Source organism: Crocodylus porosus, unplaced genomic scaffold (assembly GCF_001723895.1).
Source record: "Crocodylus porosus isolate Cpor-Errol unplaced genomic scaffold, CroPor_comp1, whole genome shotgun sequence".
Taxonomy (NCBI): domain Eukaryota; kingdom Metazoa; phylum Chordata; order Crocodylia; family Crocodylidae; genus Crocodylus; species Crocodylus porosus.
In genome coordinates, this window is record NW_017728922.1 from 1,703,556 (window position 1) to 1,724,982 (window position 21,427).

Below are 21,427 nucleotides of genomic sequence, written 5' to 3' on the forward strand. Positions count from 1 at the left end.
AGCTTCTGCCTCAGGCTTTGGGAGACCCGAGTGAGGCTGCGGGGAGGGGCAGGCCGGGACCTGCTGGTGAGCCCGGGCAATGCGGCGGGAGCCGGGCCTGGCCGACGCTCTGGGCGGGGGCGAGCAGGGCCGGGCGTCTCGTCCGCGCGCCCGCTCCCACCAGCCCTGAGGGGCGGCGCGGGGGCCGGGGCCGGTGGGAGCGGGAGGAGACACCGCCGGGAGAGGCATTAAAGGCTCTCGGCCGTCGGGGAGGGCAGAGCCGCGATGTCTTTTGCTCTCTGGACCCCGTTGCTGGGCATCTCCCTCCTGCTGCTGCCGCTGCTGCTGTGGCGGCGCTGGCGGAGAACGCGGTGAGTGACCCGCCTTCACCTGCCCCGCGACGCCGGCGCGCTGCGCCCCCTGCTGCTCCCCTGCTCCCTGCCTGGCGCCGGCGCCCGGGCCTTGGGCCCTCCGCTGCGCTTTGGGGCCCGCTTGGGTTGTGCCTGAGGGGAGCCGCGGGCAGGGGCCGATCCTGTCCGCGGGAGCCAGGTTGCAAAAGCAACACAGGAGCCGGTGCCCCTAGTGCCGCCTTGTGGTGGCTGCCAGGCTGGGATGACACCTGCCGTGCGGAGCCGGGAGCCCCGGCCCCTTCGGACTCCAGGCGCCGCTGGTCCCTCTCCAGCCCCCGCCCTAGCTGTTGTGAATGGATGGCACCCTACCTCCTCAAAACTAATTTGGGTCCTGCAGGGCTTACCTCCTTGCAGGGGAGGAGGGAGAGGCCAAGCTGCCCATCTCCTTGGGCCTCAGCCTGCCTTTACCTGCTTTACCTGCAGCAGGTTCAGGTGGGAGGCCTGATGGAAAGTTCAGATCAGCGGTTCCCAATCTGTGGTCCAGGTACCGCCAATGGTACGCAGGCTGCCTGTCAGTGGTACGCTTTAACAGCTTGATTATAATTACTTTATATGACAAAAATTTGCTGGTGGTACTTAAGGTTGAACTGAAAAGCATGTTGATGGTAGTTGTATCGTTTTAACTTGGAGGTGCGCAAGCTGTCAGAGTTTGGGACCCACTGGGTGTGGAGAGTATGGGATGGTTTGGGTCAGGATGATCCTGCCTCAGGCAGGGGGTTGGGCTAGGTGACCTCTGGAGGTCCCTGCCAGCCCCACTTCTCTGGAAGTCGATGATCTCCTCACGCTTCCTGGGGCTCTCTTCAAAGGATCTCCCTGTAGCCCTGACACCCTGCTTGGTCATCACTGATGTAGTTGAGTCGTTCTTCACCTAGCTTTAAATAAGATTTTCTAGTACAGTAGCAGTGTAGCTGTGCCAGTACCAAGTGTTGGAGCAGCTGCCCAAGAACATCGCCTCTTGGGCAGGTTTTGCAGTTCAAGTGATAGCTGTATCACAGAGACTATTTGCCTGTGGAAGGGCCTCATTTTATTCTTAATTAAAAAAAAAATATTCTTGGTAGGGAAGAAGCCATGGGTTTAAATGATGCTGAACACTTTTGCAAAGTTGGCTCTGTGTACAGAACTACAGGAGGTCAAATAATTTGCAAAACGTTGAACACAATAAAGTTGCCCCATTTCTAGGCCGGGAGCCCTCTTCTCAGGCAAGAGGAAAATGCTGTTTAGGAGGGGTTCAGCAGAAATCAGCCAAAATCAAAAAGCAGGAAGATGAATTGGGTTTGTGTAAAATAGTATTGTGCTGAAAGAATTCGGAGCATGGCTCTGAAGCGCCAACAGGACCCATCTGAAATTTTGATATAAATAGACCCAGCTCTCCCTTCTCCTTCAAATGTTATTTAATGTTTTGGAAATGTTTCTAGGCATGTTATTTTTCCCCACTGTATTTAGGCTAGTTTGTGATCTTGGTTGTAGTGGTGGGAATCTGGGTTTTGTGCCAGACTTTTGCACGGTGTAATATAAGTGGGAATTTGACCCAGGCCTTAAAGTGAGGCTGTTAAATTAAAATCTCGGGTTGCAGGCTGGGTGTCTCAACAGCAAATAATCTAAATAATATATGTCCTAAAAATAATTGGAGAATGGAAAAAACAGCACAAATAAGGGAAATAGCATCTCTCCACCCTTAATGCTTTTACCCTTGCCAAACTTGGCATGTCCATGTTATTGATATACTTGAGTGTAATATAGGGAGTTACTGGTGCAAAAGAATTCTAGTCATACTCCCTACAATGTCAGTCTGTTTGCAAGACTCACAGGATTATTTTAATGCACTTTTCTATATCCATTGCCTTTCTTTCCTTTAAATACATTCAGTCAGTATCTTTGTCATGAACATTTATGATATGTAGCCACTGGTTACACTGGTTGCCTTCAAGAGCTGAATTAAAAATGGAGTTTCCTTTGAAATCCTGCTTAATTCTTGCCCCTTTATAAAGCAATGTAGTGGTCTAAATTTCTGGCTGACTATAAACAATTCATGTGGCAATACCCATGATTGTAGTTTACGCCCGGGGGGGGGGCGCGTTTTGTGCAATATTATTTTCATGTGAGTAAGTGAGGAAGCAAAGCAAGGTGCAGTTGGTGATGTCTCAGACAGTCATAGCGTGCTGGCAAGCAGGAAGCAAGTCCCAAGGCTTGTTAAACTATTATCTTTAAGAGCTTATGCTGATCTTTCTTCCAGGCTACCAAGTGATCCTCCACTTGACAAAGGTCATATTCCTTGGTTTGGACATGCCATGGAATTTGGGAAAGATCCTGCCAAGTTTCTGTCTAAAATGAAACAAAAGCATGGAGATATTTTCACCGTAAGTATTGGTTATGAATCGTGTATGCCAGCATGACTTGAATTCTGCCAGGTAACCATTAGGCTGGGATGTATATAGTGCAGCTACTCCGGTAAGTCATTCAGACAGATGTCTGAGTAGCTGCTTTTAATTCTTTACCATCAAAAGTAGTGATTTCTACAAACCTCTCCATTATTGTCCTGGCCTGTTTCTCATCTGCACCACAGCAGGCTGAGGCTGCTTTTAAACTAAGCAAGGCAAAAATAGCTTGATTTTTAGTAAGGTTTTAATATGAAGTTTCTTTGACAGAGCAATATGAGTTTTCAGAGCTACATTGTGTTTTATTTTGTTTTATTTTATTCCTGTAGCTGATTAGGCTATGGAGGCCTTCAGTCCATCCAATTTCTTAGAGTGGCCAAAACCCACTGCATCAAATGCAGGCAAATGCTTTTATAATGTTCTAATGTTGGGAAGGAGGGGAAAAGTTTCTTCCTGCTACTTCTGAAGATAATCCTCTTATAACCTGAATGAAAATTTTATTAACATCGTTTGAAGGCCTGATCTTTTATGCTTTAATATTCTGAGGCAATGCCCTGAGTAAAGGGTTCAGTTTTTGGTGCCTGTCACAACAAGTGTTTTTTATAAGCATAGAATTTTAGGTCCTAAGAATCATAAACTTCATCTGAAAACTTTGCATTATTACTTTTTGTGCTTTTTTGCATTCTGATTTTTTTTTTTTTTTTTTAATTCTTTAGATTCGGGTTGCTGGAAAATTCATCACCATCTTGTTGGACCCTTGCTCCTATGATGCAGTGCTGTGGGAATCAAACTCTAAGCTAGATTTTGGCAAATATGCCCGTATCTTAATGGAGCGAATGTTTGATGTCAAACTGCCAAATTTTGAACCTAATGATGAAAAGGCCATTCTGAGATTGTAAGTATGATATGGAGGGAAATTTTTGCTAGTATATATCAGTTCCTTTTGTGAAATGATCATCTCATGAGAAAGCCATGCAATGATGCCGTAGAGATGGTATTTCTGGGATCTGGTAACTAAAATGAAAGTACAAAACAACATGGAAGAAAAGACCTGAATTGTCTCTAGTCTTCCAGTGAGTTGTTCTGTAAGGTTGAAATGACAGCAAGCCAACTAACCTCAGTGCCTGCTCCCTAAATTTTAAAGGAATATTTGTACCTGTGAAGATGGATAGATCTTAACCCATCTATTAGTTAACATTCAAAACATTTACATGATTATTGGCTATTTCTTTTAAAAGTGCAATTCTTTTGGCTGCAAAAGAGAGGTAAAGGTGACTCTTGGTAGAGTAAGGAGCTGATAGTGGCTCTGTATATTGCTGGGGAAAGCATGCTGTATTTAGGTTTGGGCACTTAAGCAGCTGAATTGTCTAGAAAAACTGAAGGGACTTTGGTGAAGAACTAGAAGGGTCGTAAGGAACTGAAGGGACTTCAGGAAAAATTCATCATCGGGGTGAAATGTGGATAAGTTGGCTAAGAGTCTTCCAAAATATATATGAAAATGAACCTGAAATATTGTAGAAAGAGGATCATTTTCAGTCAGGCAGCTGGAGTTGACCCTTTGGTCTCACTCCTGGTCAGTGTTGTCACAGAGCATGTGGATACACGAGGTGAGTTTGGAAGGAGAGGATACAGGGAGCTCCAAGTAGTCCTCTTCACAAGCAATGGGATGATCTCCCCATAGTGCTCAAGAATGCTAGGAGTGAATGGCCCTTACTTTGTTACCACATCCTAAAGAATCTAGAAGTTGGCCCTCATCCAGTTAAAGAGTTACCCAGCAACAAAGAGAGTGCAGTTTTGCTGCTACTCTGAGCAGGATTAAGTAAGCTTCATTACTCAATTCAGTACCTGAACCTCCCTAGGAGACGCGTCAAAAGGTCTCAGCCCTCTCGGGACAGGCAGGGCAAAATTTGGACTTTAAGAATCTGAAATACTTGGGATGGCTTTTACAATACTGTGCTCCCAATGAATGCTATTCAGATGTCTGTAGTAATCACCTTGGAAAAATTACGGTTCATAGGAAAGAGAAATTAAGCAGCTCAGATCTTGGGGCTTTGTTTAGTCTGCTTTGGGATCACTTTTTTACGTCAGATCTTTTAAGAGTTGTGTGATGGCAGTAAGGCATGTTTAAAACCTTTAAATAAAAGAGGGGAAAACAATCTGACTGAACATAAATATGCCGGCCACGTAGTTCACATCAGTAAACAAAGCCCCTTGAAAAAAGCATATTTGATGGGTCCCTGGCAGTGTGAGTGAAAACAGGGAAAGATCATGTTTATACTCCAGTGGCCTCATGAAAATGGGACAGGCTGTGGTTTGAACTTTTGGGGGCATCCCTGCTTTGCCGGTAGTTCCATTACACTGAGACACAAGCAGCTGGAAAAAAAAAGGTTTTACGTTGAACATAGGAAAGGTGTTCATACTTGCCTTTTTCCTGGCCCATCCTGTTGGTGGCTCCTAGAAATCTAAAGATCAATTCATATACCCTGCTTCTTCCTCTTCTTAAACATTTTCAATGGTTAAAGTCCCAGCTCTTGTAAAAAATTCATCTTGTTGGTCTCTGAATGTATTTGAATTTTATCAGAAGCTTGTCTGCCTATGTCCTTAGACCAACATAGCTACGACCAACAACCCTTTGAATTTCATTCCACTTCTAGTACTTTATTTCTTTTAATGATGATTCACTTCTTTCTCCATGACATCGTGATCTTCCTCTTTGAAGACAGAATCCTAACTTTGTCTCTTCAGCAAATTTCATCAGCCCAGCCCTACCTCTTCTGCTAGGTTAGGGACAGACATTCAAAAAGTCTAAGCCTGAATTGATTCAGTATTTGCAGGCTAGTCTAACTTGACTACGCAGAACCAGTTTGTAACTGTATAAACATCCCCTCTGGACTGAAGAAATGCAGGCACATGCCTGCAGTGGCTCAGGCTAGAAGCCAGGGGCCACTAGTACAGCCCTCCCTTCCCTTCCTTTCCCTAGTGCTGAGCTGAGGGGGTTGGCTTGATCAGGCCCCTGCAGGATGCTCTGATTAGGGAGAGGTCCCTCCCCCCTTGCTGTTGATAATAGAGCATTGAGTTACACAGCAGGGAATTACACAGAGAGTTGTTTAGCATTTATCAGCCCATCAGACAAAACAGCAGACTCTCTCGTTAGTTCAAGCTCTTCTTGAACAACTTTTTCCAAGAAAGGAACAGAGGGACATTATCAGCTGACCTGTTGATTAGTTCCAAAAAGCCCTAAGATGACACTGGCCTGTCTGCCTTTGTCTTGTCTCCCACAGCACAGATGGTAGCCAGTAGAGTTGTGTGAAGCTTCAGTCACTGATTCGATTCAGAGGAGATTCGTCCTGATTCAGTGGCCAAATCTCTGAATCTGAATTGAATCAGGAGATCCATTAATCTCTCTGAATGTAATCAGAAGCCTCTGAATCCATTCAGAGAGATTCGACGATTCAGACATAGACACAGCTTTCTGTGTTTTTTCTACATACCTCAAGGTACCAGGCAGCTCGTGAATGCTGAGATGGTGTGGGGGGTATGGAGCGTTCTACAGGAGTGCGGGGTGGTTCCTGGCGCACTTGGCGACAGACCTGGAAGTGGACCAGAAGCATTTCTGGTCCACTTCGGGGTCTGCTGCAGAGCACGTGCGGGACCTCTTACCCCTACTCCCCACATGCTCCATCTGCCCCACCATCTCAGTGCTCCTGAGCCGCACCTGGTACCTTGAGGTATATAGAAAAAACATAGAAAGCTGTATCTATGGCCAAATCACTGATTCTCTGAATCAGAATCAAATCTTCAGATTCAGCTGAATCAAATCAGCACAATGATCTGAATCAATGAATCAAATCACTGTCCCCTGAACAGGGCAATCGAATATGGTCTGCTTCACAGACCTCTAGTATCCCGCATGTGGTATGCTAGTTAATTCTGAGAGGTGTCTGTATAAGGCAGAGGGGAGTGGGGAATCTCTGCTTGAGCAAGAAGTGATGAATGGGAAGGGAGGAGCAGGAGGAAGCTAGGCAGATGCTCTCGATGTGCAGTCTCTGCTGGAGCTGCAGCCAGGGAGCAGAGGGGTGGGGAAGCCCTGCTGGGCTGGAGGAGAGAGTAGAGCACCACCCAGGGTTGCAGAACAACTGGGATGCTGGAGGACTCTGATTTAACTTAAACAAGGAAGGGACCTGGGACAGACATAGCATAAACTGGTTTGACCCAACTCAGTTAAGTCTGATACTACATTCAGCCAGGTTTATCTCAAACTGGTTTCAGCCATTTTCAAACTGGTTTATGTGCACTGAATGTCTGTTCTGTTACAGGTTTAAACCAGTTTCTGATCACCTAAGCTGATTTATGTGTAATGTGTGTCCCTAGCCCTAAGGTCCTTAATGAAGGCATTAAATAAGAACAGTCTCAAGACCGGTAACCTTCTTCTAGGGTGATACTTCCTTCCCCTTTCTCCAGAATCTTCCCTCTTTAACCAATCTTTATTTGTTTTACAATTCTTGTACTAATTTTTTTCATTTACTTAATCCTTTTTTTCATTTACTTCAATTTCTTTCATTTACACACTTACTATGTGGCACAATATCAAATGCTTTATGAAAGTCCAGAGAGATGAGATCTACTACTTTTCTTTTGTATAGAAAATCATTCACCTTATAATAGAAAAAAATCCATCTTAATCTGGCACAATCTGTTTAGTAAACCCTATTTTTCCTTTTACCTTAAAATTTTCCTTTTTATCTTAAAATTAGCTCTAAATCCTTGCGTAGTATTAAGATCTGACAAATAGGCTGATGGTCTTCCAGATCACTTTTTTCTCATTTTTAAAAATATATTCTATATTTACTACTTTCTAATGTTTTGGTTCCATTCTTAATTTTATAGCCTTTTATTAAGTACTTATTACTTGACCAGCGTTTTCATTGTGCCAGGTTTCCTTCCTTTTCCCTTCCACCCCCAAGAATTCTAGAATTCTGGGACAGAGATTTACCTGGTCCCTCTTCCTCCAGTGTGAGTGAATTAAGCTCTCTGAGTTTTGCCTCCATCTCAGTAGTGGGAATTTCTATTTCCCATTAGCTGTTCTGGCCTTGCCTTTGTTCAACTTGATTTCCTTCATTGGAAACTGAGGCGAAGTATTCATTTAGATTTTGGACCACAGCAAATTATTTTTCATCTCAGCCTCACCCAAAATACATAATGGCCCTATTTTTCCCATGTTCTTTTTTGGTTTACAGATCTGATGGGGTTTTTTACCTATTTGTTTTAATAACCTTTCCAAGGTATAATTTAGCTTTGTTCATTAGCAGTTTTCATTTTACTCCGGTCTTGACCTCAAAGATATAATCTGAAACCAGTATTTTCTTTGCTTATCAGTACTACTTCCATTCTTTGCTGGTTCCAGATATCCTTTTAAGGGCAGTTAGTCATCCAGCTAGATCTGGCATCTTTCCTACATTTTTTTTCCTTCTTGCTTGAGATATTTTTTCAATCTTTAACTTTAAAAAATTCCAGACCTCCTTCACATTCATGTTCTCAGTTCAGTTGACTTCATGAGTTCCCTTAGTTTATTTAAATTTGCTCCTTTGAAATTGAGAAGAGTTGAGTGACCCCTTCTGACTGTTTTCTTGCCAACAGAAGTTTTAAGCTTTGTTAAAGATAGATGTAAGTTGTTTGGGGAAGCAGTCCTTAGTCAGACATAACCCTCTAGTTATTCTCAATCAGGTTGCCATGACAACCTGAAGTGTCTTGAGATCCTTTCAAGGGTGCCATGGGGTGCCATGTAATTTTAACACTGTTAGTTTTGCAAACATGATTCACATGATAAACCCAGAGATTTCAAGTACAAGTCCATAGTTGTTGTCTTTCTGAGGTCTTTGCAACAGAAAAACTGCTCTATTATTTTTCTGTAGTTAAAAAAGTGAAAACTAAGAGCTGGCATTTTCAAAGGGGTACCTTGAGTCTAAAAAGGTTGAAAAGCATTGCTCTAATATATAGGTATAAAAACTGATGGAGCAACAATTGTTTAGAGGTGCTGGTTTTACCTTATAGAGCAGGGGTTGGCAAAATGTGGCGCATGGGGCAGATCCATCCTGCCAGGTCATCCTGTCCAGCCTGTGGGGTCCCTAAAAAATTTAGAGAATGAATTATTATCTGCACTTGGCTGCCTGTCAAAGATGATGAGGGGCCAGTGGGAACAGGACCCAGGAGAAGCTGGTGGCAGAACCCAGTGGCTGAGCAGAAAGGCCCACCCAGGCCAGCCCCACCCTGCTCCCAGCCCTCAACCAGAAGCCTCTGCGGCTTCTAACCTGGTGACCCTTTGGCTGTTCCCTGCCCTCCCTCTGTCCAAGTGTAAAGTCAGGTAAGAGTGGATGGGGGAGGAGGGAAACCACTGCAATCAGCCCACGCTGCAGGACCCAGGCTGGGCTGGATTCATGCTGTGCCATGTGACATGGAGTCAGCAGGGCCTAGCCAGGAGGGAGCAGGGAGCAGAAACCACTGTGACCCACCCATACTGCAGGGCCTGTGCCTGGCTGGGCTGGTTCCGTGCCATGCCATATGATCCCGGCCATGCAGCCAGGAATGCGTAGTGCTGGCCAGGGTGGGCTGAAGCCAGAGCAGCAGTTGGGTGGGGAAGGGATGGGTCGGAAGTGGTGGTGGGTGGCAGGTGGGGGGAGCAGCAGCAGGGATGGTGGCAGGAAGCAGCAGCAGTGGGCTGGAGGAGCAGCAGCTGGGAAGCAGCAGCAGCAGTGGTAGGTGGGCATGTGGAAGGGAAAGTAGGAAGCAGTGGGGGAGTGGTGGTGGCGAGCAGGAGCACAGAGCCTGTGCCAGTGTCTTGGGGCTGGTGGGAACCCAGGGTGGGGTGGCAGAAGCCTGAAGCCTAAGTGTGGGATCTGCCTGGCTGCATTGGGTGAGACTTGTGTGCAGTCCACAAGAACCACACGCGAGTTGGTGGCCTGGCCCTGTCTCTGTCTCTCCTACCCCATGCACTATAACCCCACAGCCCCCACCCCAACCACATACCCCACACTCATCCATGTCCACCCACCATACCCACATCCCACCATACACACGCTCACATCCCAACCACATCTCCCCACATACACCCCCTTGCCATCCACACACAATATACAAGAAAAGGACTGTATTTTCAGCTATTATGCAATTGCCACTAGATATACTATGCAAGCACACATAAATCAGGCCAAAATATTTTAAAGTAAAATTAGAGTAAGTTGTAGCAGATGTTTTATTTTTTAGTATATGGTTTGGTTTTTTTCAGTTTCAAGATAGCATCACCCTTCCTCCCAAAAGGAGTACTTCTGGGTAAGGGGAGAGACTTCTGGTGGCAGAGATCAGGGGTTAGAGGTAGGACTTCTGGTCCCAAGATGGTTACCACGGGGCAGGGCACCCATCAAGGCTCACCAAAACTCGTTAAGCAGCCTCCAACCAAAATAATTGTCTGCCCCTATTATAGAGCCTCACTTCAGATTTTTTATTATGTACCATTACATTTGCACATAGCTTGAGAGCTCTGAGTTTTTATGGTACCCCCGCTCTCTACTATGCTCTTATGTTTATTTTAGCGTATTAAGAAAGTTTATTATGTTAATTCTGATTTCTAGAATAGAAGGTTCACAGGGTCATCTGTGTTCCTCTGGTGGGTTAATAAGAGTAGCACATTGCACTGAATCAGCCACCAAAGGTTAGCACAGCTTCACCTGAAAGGATTGGAGCTGCAGTATTCTTTCAGTCCTGTGTGTCAGTTTTGTGTGAGGAAGTCCCAAGTGGACAGAATACATCAAGGAAAATGACACCTAATCAGTCCCTTGGAAACCATTTCAGTGACACAAAAACAGCTGTCACAGAAGGAGTGTTCTTTTTAAGGAACAAGGTTGGTAGCATAATGCAGTGCCCAGACTCCAGGCTACTGGAAGCTCATTAGTGGAAATCCCTTTGCCTCCATGGCAAATTTTAGACCATTGCAATCAAATTTTTCATCTGACCTCTGGGTTGCCTCAAATGTGAATGCATGTGCAAACTGACCTTTCCCTGGCTAAGTCATTTTTCATAGAATCAAAAAACATTAGGGTTGGAAGAGACCTCAGGAGGTTACATCTAATCCAACCCCCTGCTCAAAGCAGGACCACCCCCAAATAGATCATCCCAGCCAAGGCTTTGTCTATCCAGGTCTTAAAAACCTCCAAGGATGGCAAATTGCTATCTAAATTCTCTTGATAATTCAAGAGTCAGTAAAGTCCAACTCACTGGACTGTCATTTTTCCTGTTTCATGTTCTTGTGACAAGGTATTTAGCAGAATTCACAGGTTCACTGGAATCTGACAGACTTGTACCATGAGCACTTCAATTGTGTCCGTGAATTTTGTAGCCTCTGGGCTGTCAACTGTGTTCTGTAGAGCCCGCACCCCCCACCTCCCAGCTGAAACAGGAACGATAGTAATGACACAAAATAAATCCACAGAGATAACATCTCAGGGAGCATCCCCATGAGCATGCAGGTGTGTTTCCCTGGGACCAGATAGTTGGTTATCCCCAGGAAACACCTCTGCACAGATGCGCATGCATGCATGCTCCGGTGCATGGCAAATTGCCCCAGGTGGGGTAGGGGAGGATGGGGTCAGCCCTTTGGCTGGCCCCAGCAGCCTTACCTGTGGTTCTGGGGATCTCCTGAGACTGTAGCAGTAGCTATCTGGGCATGTGGAGCCTGGCTGCCAGCTGGAGAATGACTCTGGCTCTGGCTTTGGGCGGTGCATGTTGCTGCCACATGTACCACGCCACTTTTTTTCTCTGTGCTTTTTAGGTAACGAGATTTCCCGTTATCTAATTTTGCTTCTGTGCTGCAAATATGCAATGCGGAGAACCAATTCATGTGGACTGTGTGTGTTTTGCAGTGCCTCAAACTTTTGAGGTGCTATAAAGCACATGTTCCCACTTGTGGGGATGTAGCCTCACTGTTCAGCATTTGAATCTCTCTCAGTAGCTTCTACCTCCACTCAAAAAACAAATCCAAATGTACCTAAAATCTGGGGAACTTCCAACCTAGCTTTGATCTTTATAGCTGCCCTTCTACCCTGGGACAGAACAGAATCCAGATCAGGGCTTGCATGTTACTACTGCCATTGCTGCTCTAGGAGTTGCCTTGAAGGGCATGCTGGACTGCAGTGGGAAAGATTTTGCCCAGGTTCCCCATTCCACAGAGTACATTTATCTGAGTAGGGCTTGTGGACTAGGTTCAGATACCAGAGTGATAGGGCCTGTGATGTAGGTGGGACTTGACTCTTGCTAAACACTGATCATAAGAATTATACATGAAGGCTTTTTTGCAAACTTGTTTCTCTGCAGGACTCTGCAGAACAAGAACCTTTCATCCCTCACAAAAGCAATGTTCTTCAACCTCAAGACTCTTCTGTTTTCTGACCAGAATCAGCAATGGAAAGAAGGAGGCTTGTTCCATCTCTCTTACAGTACGATGCTCAGGTGAAATTTTTATTAAAGTCCCTCGCCTTGGAATATCACACTAAGCTCCATTATTTATTTCTTTACTGCAGCATGTAAAATGCTACGGGGCCTGGGAGAAGATCTGTTTGTGTCTCACTATAGCTCCAGAGGCTTGAGTTTGAGTCTCACTCTAGATTCATCCTGACAGACATCCCTGAGATAACCAAGATATAAATGGGTACCAAATTTTTCAGACTTGTAAGTGGAGTAGTCAGTAATGGGTAAGGTGATGCAAGCCAGATCACTCTATTCTGTTCTATTGGTGGCAGAACCCAATAAGCCTTAACCCTGCAAGCCCAATTGGCTACCTAAGTTTGAGACGGGCCCTTGACCTAAATAATTTACCTTGTACAACAAGACTAAAGCAAATATTAAACAGCTGCTCATGGTGAGCACCATCCATTCTGTGCACCAAATGCGGAAAAAAATACCATATAATTCTACAATGAAAGATTGTATCATAAACTTATTCATTCCTTACTTCTCAGCACTTGACATGGGCACTTTGATAGTGTTCTTTTAAGATGTATAGACTTTGTAGAAGTAACCTGTATGCAAAAGCAGGAGCTGGATTTGTACCTGTGTACATGACAAATCTGTGAAAAACAAAGCAAAACCGATGTAAAATAAAATATCAGAACTTCACTTATACTGTACTATTATTCTCTATATTAAGAAATATTTTTTGTTGCACATGACCTACATAAGTTTTACAATATATGGTAAAGAATTTTTTAATGACATATTAAGATTAAAATACTAAACCTGTTAAGTGAAATGCAGGCCAATACAAGCTTTGTATTGGCCAGGTTTTCATTTGTTTTATCTTTTTTGAAACAAATGTATTGTCCTTCTTTCTCCTAAACAGGGCTGGATATCTGACACTGTATGGCAACGAAGAAGAAAACTATGATGATCCTTCTTCTCAAGATAAAGACCGAGCCCATTCTTCTGAAGTCTACAATGAATTCTATAAATTGGATCGGTTTTTGATGAGAGCAGCCCGCTCTATGCTAACCACAGGTTAGTATGTAGTGGGGAGAGAGAGTCATTCTTATAGGGCCAGGTAGTGGAGCATGTTAACCCATGCCATGGTACAGCTAACTTATTGGCACAGCTCTTGCAACTGCACACATAAATTAATTTAAAATAATATTCCCTTTGTATGTATCTCTGAGGTTTTGGCTTGTGGTTTGATTTCTTTTTTTTTTTTTACTGGCTTTTGGTTGATTTTCCGATGACATATAAAGACGATTGTCTTTAAAATAAATCTCTGAATGGTTTAGATCCTCTGTACCCCAGACACCGGTTTCTACCCCCATTCTGCCATGGCAATTGTAAAGCCAACTTTAGCTGAGGCCCTTCTTGCATTGCTTGCAGGCTACCTGGGGACTTGACTGTTGTGCATCCCTTGTGTGCCACCTGAAGGAATCTGCCCTGACCCTGTATTGGCTGCTGTGGAACATGGGATGGGAGAAGGGAAAAGGCTTTGAATCCTGTAACATGGCATGGTGTGTCACATGTCATGGTCAGAAAGAGCTGTGCTGTATCTCTGTATCCTGGCCTCTGTAGAAAGGGGCAAAAGTCTCCACAGGTCTCTTTCATGAAAACTGCTTACTAGGGCTGCCCGCTGGACAAGTGAGTGCCAGGCTCACTGGAATATCAGCATGGTTATATCAGATTTGTCAAGAAATGTCAAGGGTTTGTCAAGAAATGTATTAGCTGGATGTGGTCAATGCTTGCTTTCCAAATAGGAAGTGTATTGAGTATGACTGTATGGGGCTTATTGCAAGGTTCCCTCTAAGGTGCGCGCGTGCGTGGCCATGCACAAGTAAAAGTTTTGCCATGCACAAACTTTTTAAGACTGCACACGTGCCGGGAGAGGAGCTGGGCTGCAGCATGGGACACTTACTGAAGGTAAGCTCCTTGCGGGTGTGGGGATGGGGGCTGGGGCCTGGTGTGGGCCCCGCTGGCTCCGGGGAACTGCTCTGCTCCCCCGTGTGGCCTCAGGGAGTGAGGAGACATGTGGGCTCAGGGCTGGGGTGTGGAGCAATTCCCTGGAGCCAGCACAGCCCACACCAGCCTCCATCCCTGCTTTGCCTCATCTCAGGGAGAAGCTGCTGCCTGCCCTGAGATGAGGCTCTGCCAGCTTCAGGTGAACTGCTCCACTTCCCAACCCTGACACTACGTGACTCCTCGCTCCCCGAGGTGATGTGGGGGAGTGAAGCAGTTCTCCGGAGCTGGTGGAGCCTGCACCAGGTCCCTCACCCCCAGGCCCCAGCCCTTGCTGCCTGCCCTGGGTGAGGAGTGAGGAGTTTAACTTTGGTAAGTGTCTCATGCTGCACGGAGAGGGGGAGGCAGGACTGAAGTGGCGCACTAACAGACTGAAGCGCTGTGCTCATGGACTGCTACTCCTTAGAGGGAGCATTGCTTATTACCATGCTGATTGACTGTGTTTCTGAATATAATTTACTTTCCCAATAGAGGCAAGGACAAAAATGAGAATTTTTTGGCATAACCCATGGGCTACAGTATGTCTGACGACAGAGGGGTCTAATTCTTCCTTCTTTGTTGCCTTCTGAGAATTTGCTTGTAACCTCTACCACAGTTATGGAGACTCACTGTTTAGGACAAAGGGGAGGAGCATTGCTCTGGAAAGTACAGAGACATTGAGCATATGGTTTGTAAGTGATCTCTGAGCATGACCGTCCTAGTGTTTACATTGGACCAGATCTGGCAGAGCACTTATGGGCAGTAGATGGCACCATTGGGAAAGCTTTAAGTTTTCTGTGTTCTTATCACTCAGGGTATGAAGGTGTGACTGTAGCCCAGAGACACAGACCCTGTTAGTACAGGATCTCTCTAGCACAGGATGACAGAATAGGCAAATGTGGTGGCTTGGGCTTCAGCAGAAGCTAACAACCAGAGGGCAAATAAATACAAGATGTCCTGGGGATGCATTTGGGTTTATAGTGTAGGCTGAAGCCTGCAGTCCTGTATCTTCAGACTATGTACTAGTTGGGTATTGGTTGGGTTTGAACCAGGATGGGTATGTTTACCTGTCTATGGTTACATCTTCACTTTGCTCTGTAGTTCACATATTAAGCCAAGAGCTGCTAAAACAAATCAGTGGCAGTTTTTTTCTCTCTCGTTCTCTCCCATATTGAGTAACCAAATTTCTGCTTTTTGTGTGAAGTGGAACAGAAGGAAGTAGCCAGAATCAAGGAGCGTCTCTGGAAACTTCTGTCAGTAGAAAGACTGAATTGCAAAGCAAACAAAAGCTCTTGGCTAGAGAGCTACAAGAAGCACCTAGAGGAACTTGGAGTAGATGAGGATATGCAGTCCAGAGCCATGCTGCTGCAACTCTGGGTCACACAGGTAAAACTGCATTGGGTCTTTTGGTGAGAGAAATCTTTTGGCAAGAGAGGAGGGTGGAAAAAGCAGAGCTCCATTAGAATCAATATAGAATCAATATATCCTGAATCCACTGGAGAAATTATGATACTATTGGAAAATAAGAAACAATTTGTACCAGCATGGGAAAAATAACATTGACTTAACATAACAATGCAAGAAAGCAATGCAAAAACTTTGAATTTTCTTGGTTTTTTTAAAGGATTTTTGGATATTATAATTGGTGTGAACTGAGACAAGCGATACAAATCAGTCATAGGTCATTCTGTGAAAGTGAATTTGTTGGAGTAGTTCCTCACTTGGTATAAATTTGAAGCCAGTAGAGCTATGTCAGTTTTAAGTAGCTGAGCTGCTGTCTCTCGCTATGTGTAAGCAATAGCATTCAAAATGTGTACGTATGTATGTACATACCCAATACTCACAACCATAGCCCAAATATCCCAAAATGTTGAGTCACAGTTCTGAAATCAAAAGATTGTTGTAAAATAATGAACAAATAATAATATAATGTTGGGTACCTGATTTGAGCCTTTAGAGGTCACATTTTCAAGTTTTTCTCTTCGGGCATAAGGCTAGGAAATTTGCTTCTCTTAAAGGGAAAGTGGAAGTTCTTACATAATGCACTGCATCCTGAAGCTGGAACTTCTAGAAATCAGTCAAATATTGTGAAATGCACAACAAAATTTTCAGAGTTGGCAACTCTAGTCATTGTTCACATGTAGGAGCAAAGGTTCCCCTTGGCTATATATGTAAACCTTTTCTTATGCACCTAACTAGTCAGATACACAAATGTAATTACCACTGGGGGGTGGTGTTTGACTTACTTTTGAAAGCATTTATGTCCTTGCCCAAGGTGCTACTCTCCCAGGAGAAGTAACATGTAGTCTCTGGCACAGATCACAGATGACAGTCTGTCTCCAGGTGTTTTCAGTTTGCATTTTATCACATTTGACATCCTGAGCAGAGACATTTTCTAAACAGCTGTAGTTTCAGGCCTTCTAGAAAGTCAGTTTCTTGTCTGTGACATAAGCAAAAAAACCCTATAGATAGGAGCCTGGCTTCAAAACAAATGGAAGAATGATGAGTAAAACTCTCACTGTTCTTAACAAGAAGTTATATCAAAACAGGCACAGGTAAGTACTTGAAAGCAGTCATCTAATTTTACAGGCACTGGACTAATGTTTTCTTTAAGCTGAGCATTCAAAATAAGAGACTGTTTTTTTTAAAAATGTTGACATCAGTGCAATTATAGTGGTGCAAAATTGATGGAAAGTGGAGGGTCAGACCCATTGTCTGTAAGCAGTAAGTGAGAGTACTGGCCTGGGACTTAATCAGACTGGGTGTACATGAGATGCTTTACTGTGCAGTAGACTAATCTAATGTGCAATACAGCATCACCATCTATACATGTGCAGCAATTACTGCCTGGTAGATTAGTCTAATGTGCCATTTTCTAGTACTTGTAGGTACAGGTACTAGAAATCAGCACATTAAACTAATGTATCAAAGTGCATGTGTAGATGCTGACTGGGAGCAAATTGCTCCTGGTCAGCCTACGCAGCAGGGGGCCATACGGTGGGGTGAATTGTCCCAGCTTTGGAGGACATTGCCTCCCAGTCCTGTGGAGATTGAGGCAGTCTTCAACTCCATGGGGCTGGGAGGCAGCTGACTGGTAATTCCCAGCCCTGTGGAGATCGAGACCAGCCTCTGTGCTCTCTGCCAGCCCAAAGCTGGAGCTCCCCCTAGCTGCTGCGTGGGGCATCAGCCCCAGACTGAACTGCTTCTGTCAGGAGCAAATTTGCTTCTGACAGGTGCATGTTCAGATATATGCGGGGGCTCTGTTTAATGTGCATTACTTGCACATGTAGACTTGCCCACTGGGTTCTGTTCCTGGCTCTGTCACTGACCTGGCCCTTCAGTGAGTCACCTCTTCTGTCTGTAGCCCTGCTTTGTTTTTACTGTGGAAAAGCACTATATAAGAACTAGATGTTGTTAATATTCTATGGTATATACAGTCCTCAACTATCTCAGCTTATTGAACTGGTTTATTGTATGGGGTATCATCAAAAACCCATTGAAGTCCATGAAAGCCTCCTTGGATCAGGCTCTATATTTGTATATTGGATAATCTGTGGCTACAAAAATCCATTACAACATTGCTTCTCTTTTATTTCTGGTTATTGCAGCTTTATTGCTTAATACTGACCAAGCTTTTCCTAAAGCCTATCATCTTACATTTGCATACAAGGAAATCTCATTAAACACGTCATTTATCATTAAACTGTTGCCAAAAGCAGCATGGGCTCTGTAAGAGAAGCTAACTATGAAGTTGATTAAATACAACCAACAGTGAGCATGACTATAAAACACGTGGCCAATATTAGACAAACATACTGATGGGAACCTCTTTCTTTTGAGGGACCTTTTTGGAAAAAAAAGGCAGGTAGGTGTTCTCTGCACAGAGACCTAGCATTGGGCTTGGAGGTACTGGAATATCAGGCTGGCCGCAGGGGGGCCAGAGTCAGCCCTGACACCCTCTCCTTCCAGCCAAAAATGCTTTATCTTAGCCAAAAGGCCAAGATGCTGATGGAAACCTTCCCCCAATTGCCCCTTAAAAAAATGTGCAGATGGTACCCTCCACAGGAAGCAGCATCGAGCATGGAGGTACTACAATGCCAGGCTGGTACCAGGAAGACTATAATTAGCCTTTACATTCTCCCTTTGGGGGCCAGAAGTGCTTGATCTAGCCAAAAGGCATAGGCCAATGCAGGCTGTCTTGATAAGATGTAATGCCTATTGTGTTCTGTCCTTCTCAGTGCTGGCTCTTTCAAGTCATGGTGAACCACTACATTGGATACATTTCAACTTCCTCTTCACTCCCACAGCTGAGTTGTATCTTTCCTGTTTCAAATGATTTCTGTTTCTTCACCAGTCTTAAATGTCTGGCAAATATCACCAAACAGGGCCCCGAACAATTCACTCAGAATCCCTCTGTTATCCTCTCTTTGGCCTGTTGTATATGACTAGTGTGGCCCCCACCCTAATCGAGGTGGAGGTGGGCCGGGTTGTCCTACACTTCACCTGCATATAAATTTTTGGAGGATCCCAGGACTCATGACAAGACCATCCAGTTCCAGTTGTGAGTGTGTGGTTAACTAGCACATGGATCCTTTGTGGGGGATATCTGGAATGTACACAGATACTGATCAGTGCCAATCTACAGGGTTACTATAACTTGGAACACTATTGACTCTGCTGGGCCCAGCCCAGTGAAATACATGGCAAATTGTGAACCTTGTGGCTTTGGACTAATATCATGTATAGAGGGGGCATGGGATAAGTTAAGGGTATATGGAAAGATTGCATGTCTTTGTGAGAAGGCAAGGCTGAGGGTGATGGTTGCATGGGAACACAGGTGTGCAGTGCAGATATTGTGTTGGGAAAGTGTATGATATAATGCCAGTGATGTGACTTGGACTGTCAGTGAGACATAGTGGCCACAGAACAGTTTTGGTAGAAATAATGCAATATATTTACAAATAAAAAAAAATGCATCGTGGGAGTGTCTACATGTGCATTTATACTGGCTTAAATTTACTGTGCTGTAAGTATCTTATATTTAGGTTCAGCTTATATTCGAGTAAATATAATATTTATCCTGAAAGAAGCCTAGGTTTTCATTCTGAACTGCATAGTTTATCTGAGAGATAAAGCAGGGCTCAGTCTTTAAGAAAAACAGCTTGAGGGGTGAAATCTTCAAAAGCACAAATAGGTAATTCTGGTTTTCTTTACTTTGCAATATTCAGTTTCACTGCCTAGTACACTGATATTATACCCATTAGAGCCACATCCCAACCCCGATGGAGCCTGTGGAGAGAAGCCCATTGACATCAGGGCGGTTGGGGTGAGGACCCTCTGTGGTGGTATTGCCAGTGTGTTAGGAAGAGAACAGTTGCTTGTAACCTTTTGAAATATATTTGAACTGTTATTATCTGCCTCAGTAGTATATATAATTGCTGCAAAGGCATTTGCATTAAGACAGGAACTGCAAAAGGTTCAACATTGACTTGATTTTTCAGTGCTTTGTTCTTTTTTGGTCTGACACCAGCAAATGAATCTTCCTCCAATGACACTGCACTGTGCAGTGGACTGAAACCCTCTTTCATCACAAGGCAAACTTAGGTCATTCACAGCTACTGTAGTTTTCTGGAATGTAATCTACAGGAGGATGAAAGATACTTTATTCTTTCTAATGTGTGTCTAATTCTGTTTAGTTCCAACATGAATAATTAAATGTTCATGTGCATTTATAAATGCCTGTATTTTAATTAAAAAGCAACCCTCCTTGAAAATTTAGGCAGCAAAAATGGTATCATGCTTACCAAAAAGGGAATGAATTATTTATGTGATACACTTTACCCTTTAAATTACTTAGATTTAATGTACTGTAGAGGCACTCTGTATTGACAGAAATGCACCTTTGCTTTTTACTTAATCATCACAATTTTTTTTTTTAACAAGAACAAAAATATACAGTGCTGGCCCATCAAATATTTCTCTCTACTAGTTTGACATGGGGGCACATTTCCTCCCATACTCTGGGACTATTATGTCACTACAAATGAGCTCTCACTTAACAGTGGCTATATTGTTATTATTATTATTGTTTGTATTGTGGTATTGCATAGAAAGATAAGTCATAGGCTAAGATGCCTGTGCTGGACAAACACAACAAAAAGCCATTCTTTACCCCAAGAAATGTGTACTTTACAATCTAGGGGACAGAAAAAGCAGTATTACGAACCTTAAGCATTCAAAAATCATCCAGCCACTAAATTGTGAGTTTGTTTTTAAAATCATGGGAATTTTTAGTCCTTTTTATTTGCCATGAAAACTAGATACTTACTTTTAGAAAGTGTAAGCTGTTTTATTTAACCACGTGACTCCAAGATCTGGCATTCGAAGATAAGCACTCAGTATTGTAAAATTCATGGTTCAGCCACATAAGTTGGCTGTGCTGGAGAGGGCTGCATGCTTATAACGTGTTTGGCAGGTAATATAATTTGTGTATGCTGGTAGTTTAAGGGTTGGCAAATAAAAATAGTATCTGACCAAATCACAGTCCTCTTCTAATGACAACTTTTTTGAATCAGGTGGATTTATATCCAGTAAAACTTACTGAGGTATGCACCAGACTGGCAATGGCAGTAACTCTAACCAAAAGAGCTTGTGTGATTAGAGTTTAACTGGTGTGTAAGCTTTGGGCAGACTCTCTGTAGAGGGCTGAAGTGAGCCATTTCGGTATACTGTATATACTATAGTATTACTACTGATGAGACAGGATCTTCATCACAGAATTTTCCCAGGTGGAGGTAAATTTTTCCCACATGGATTGCATGCTCATAAAAGTAGTATGCAATTTTTTTCTATGAAGTAACTTAAACATTATTGATTAAGGTTTGCCTGTTACTGTTTGCAAAAGTGTGCCGTTGTTTTGAAACTAGCACTGGATTTCTACATTGTGTGCCTCAGCTTTCTGTTCCTGCTTGAGTGAGCTTCCTAGATGACGGCAGAAGACCTGCCAAACTTCTTTTCTTAGCTTTCTAGGCTTCTTCTTTTCTTGCCCTTGTTAACGGCAGAGTTGTCAGATCTTTCAAGTTTCTGCCACTTAGTTCTGGGAATACTACCATTAATAATGCACAGGATGCCTGAAAGATATTTATTGTCCTT

General features: G+C 43.8%; 1 protein-coding gene across 1 annotated transcript in view; it reads left to right on the forward strand.

Annotated features, from left to right (window-relative positions):
- The first annotated feature begins 205 nt into the window (after nt 1-205).
- Nucleotides 206-21,427, forward strand: part of PTGIS (prostaglandin I2 synthase) — a 29,145-nt gene continuing 7,923 nt past the window's right edge. The window contains exons 1-6 of the mRNA XM_019539558.1: nt 206-350; nt 2,623-2,746; nt 3,481-3,659; nt 12,128-12,262; nt 13,152-13,306; nt 15,480-15,661. Coding sequence (XP_019395103.1) covers nt 265-350; nt 2,623-2,746; nt 3,481-3,659; nt 12,128-12,262; nt 13,152-13,306; nt 15,480-15,661 — 861 coding nt within the window. The 5' untranslated portion in view covers nt 206-264. The remainder of the gene's footprint in view (nt 351-2,622; nt 2,747-3,480; nt 3,660-12,127; nt 12,263-13,151; nt 13,307-15,479; nt 15,662-21,427) is intronic.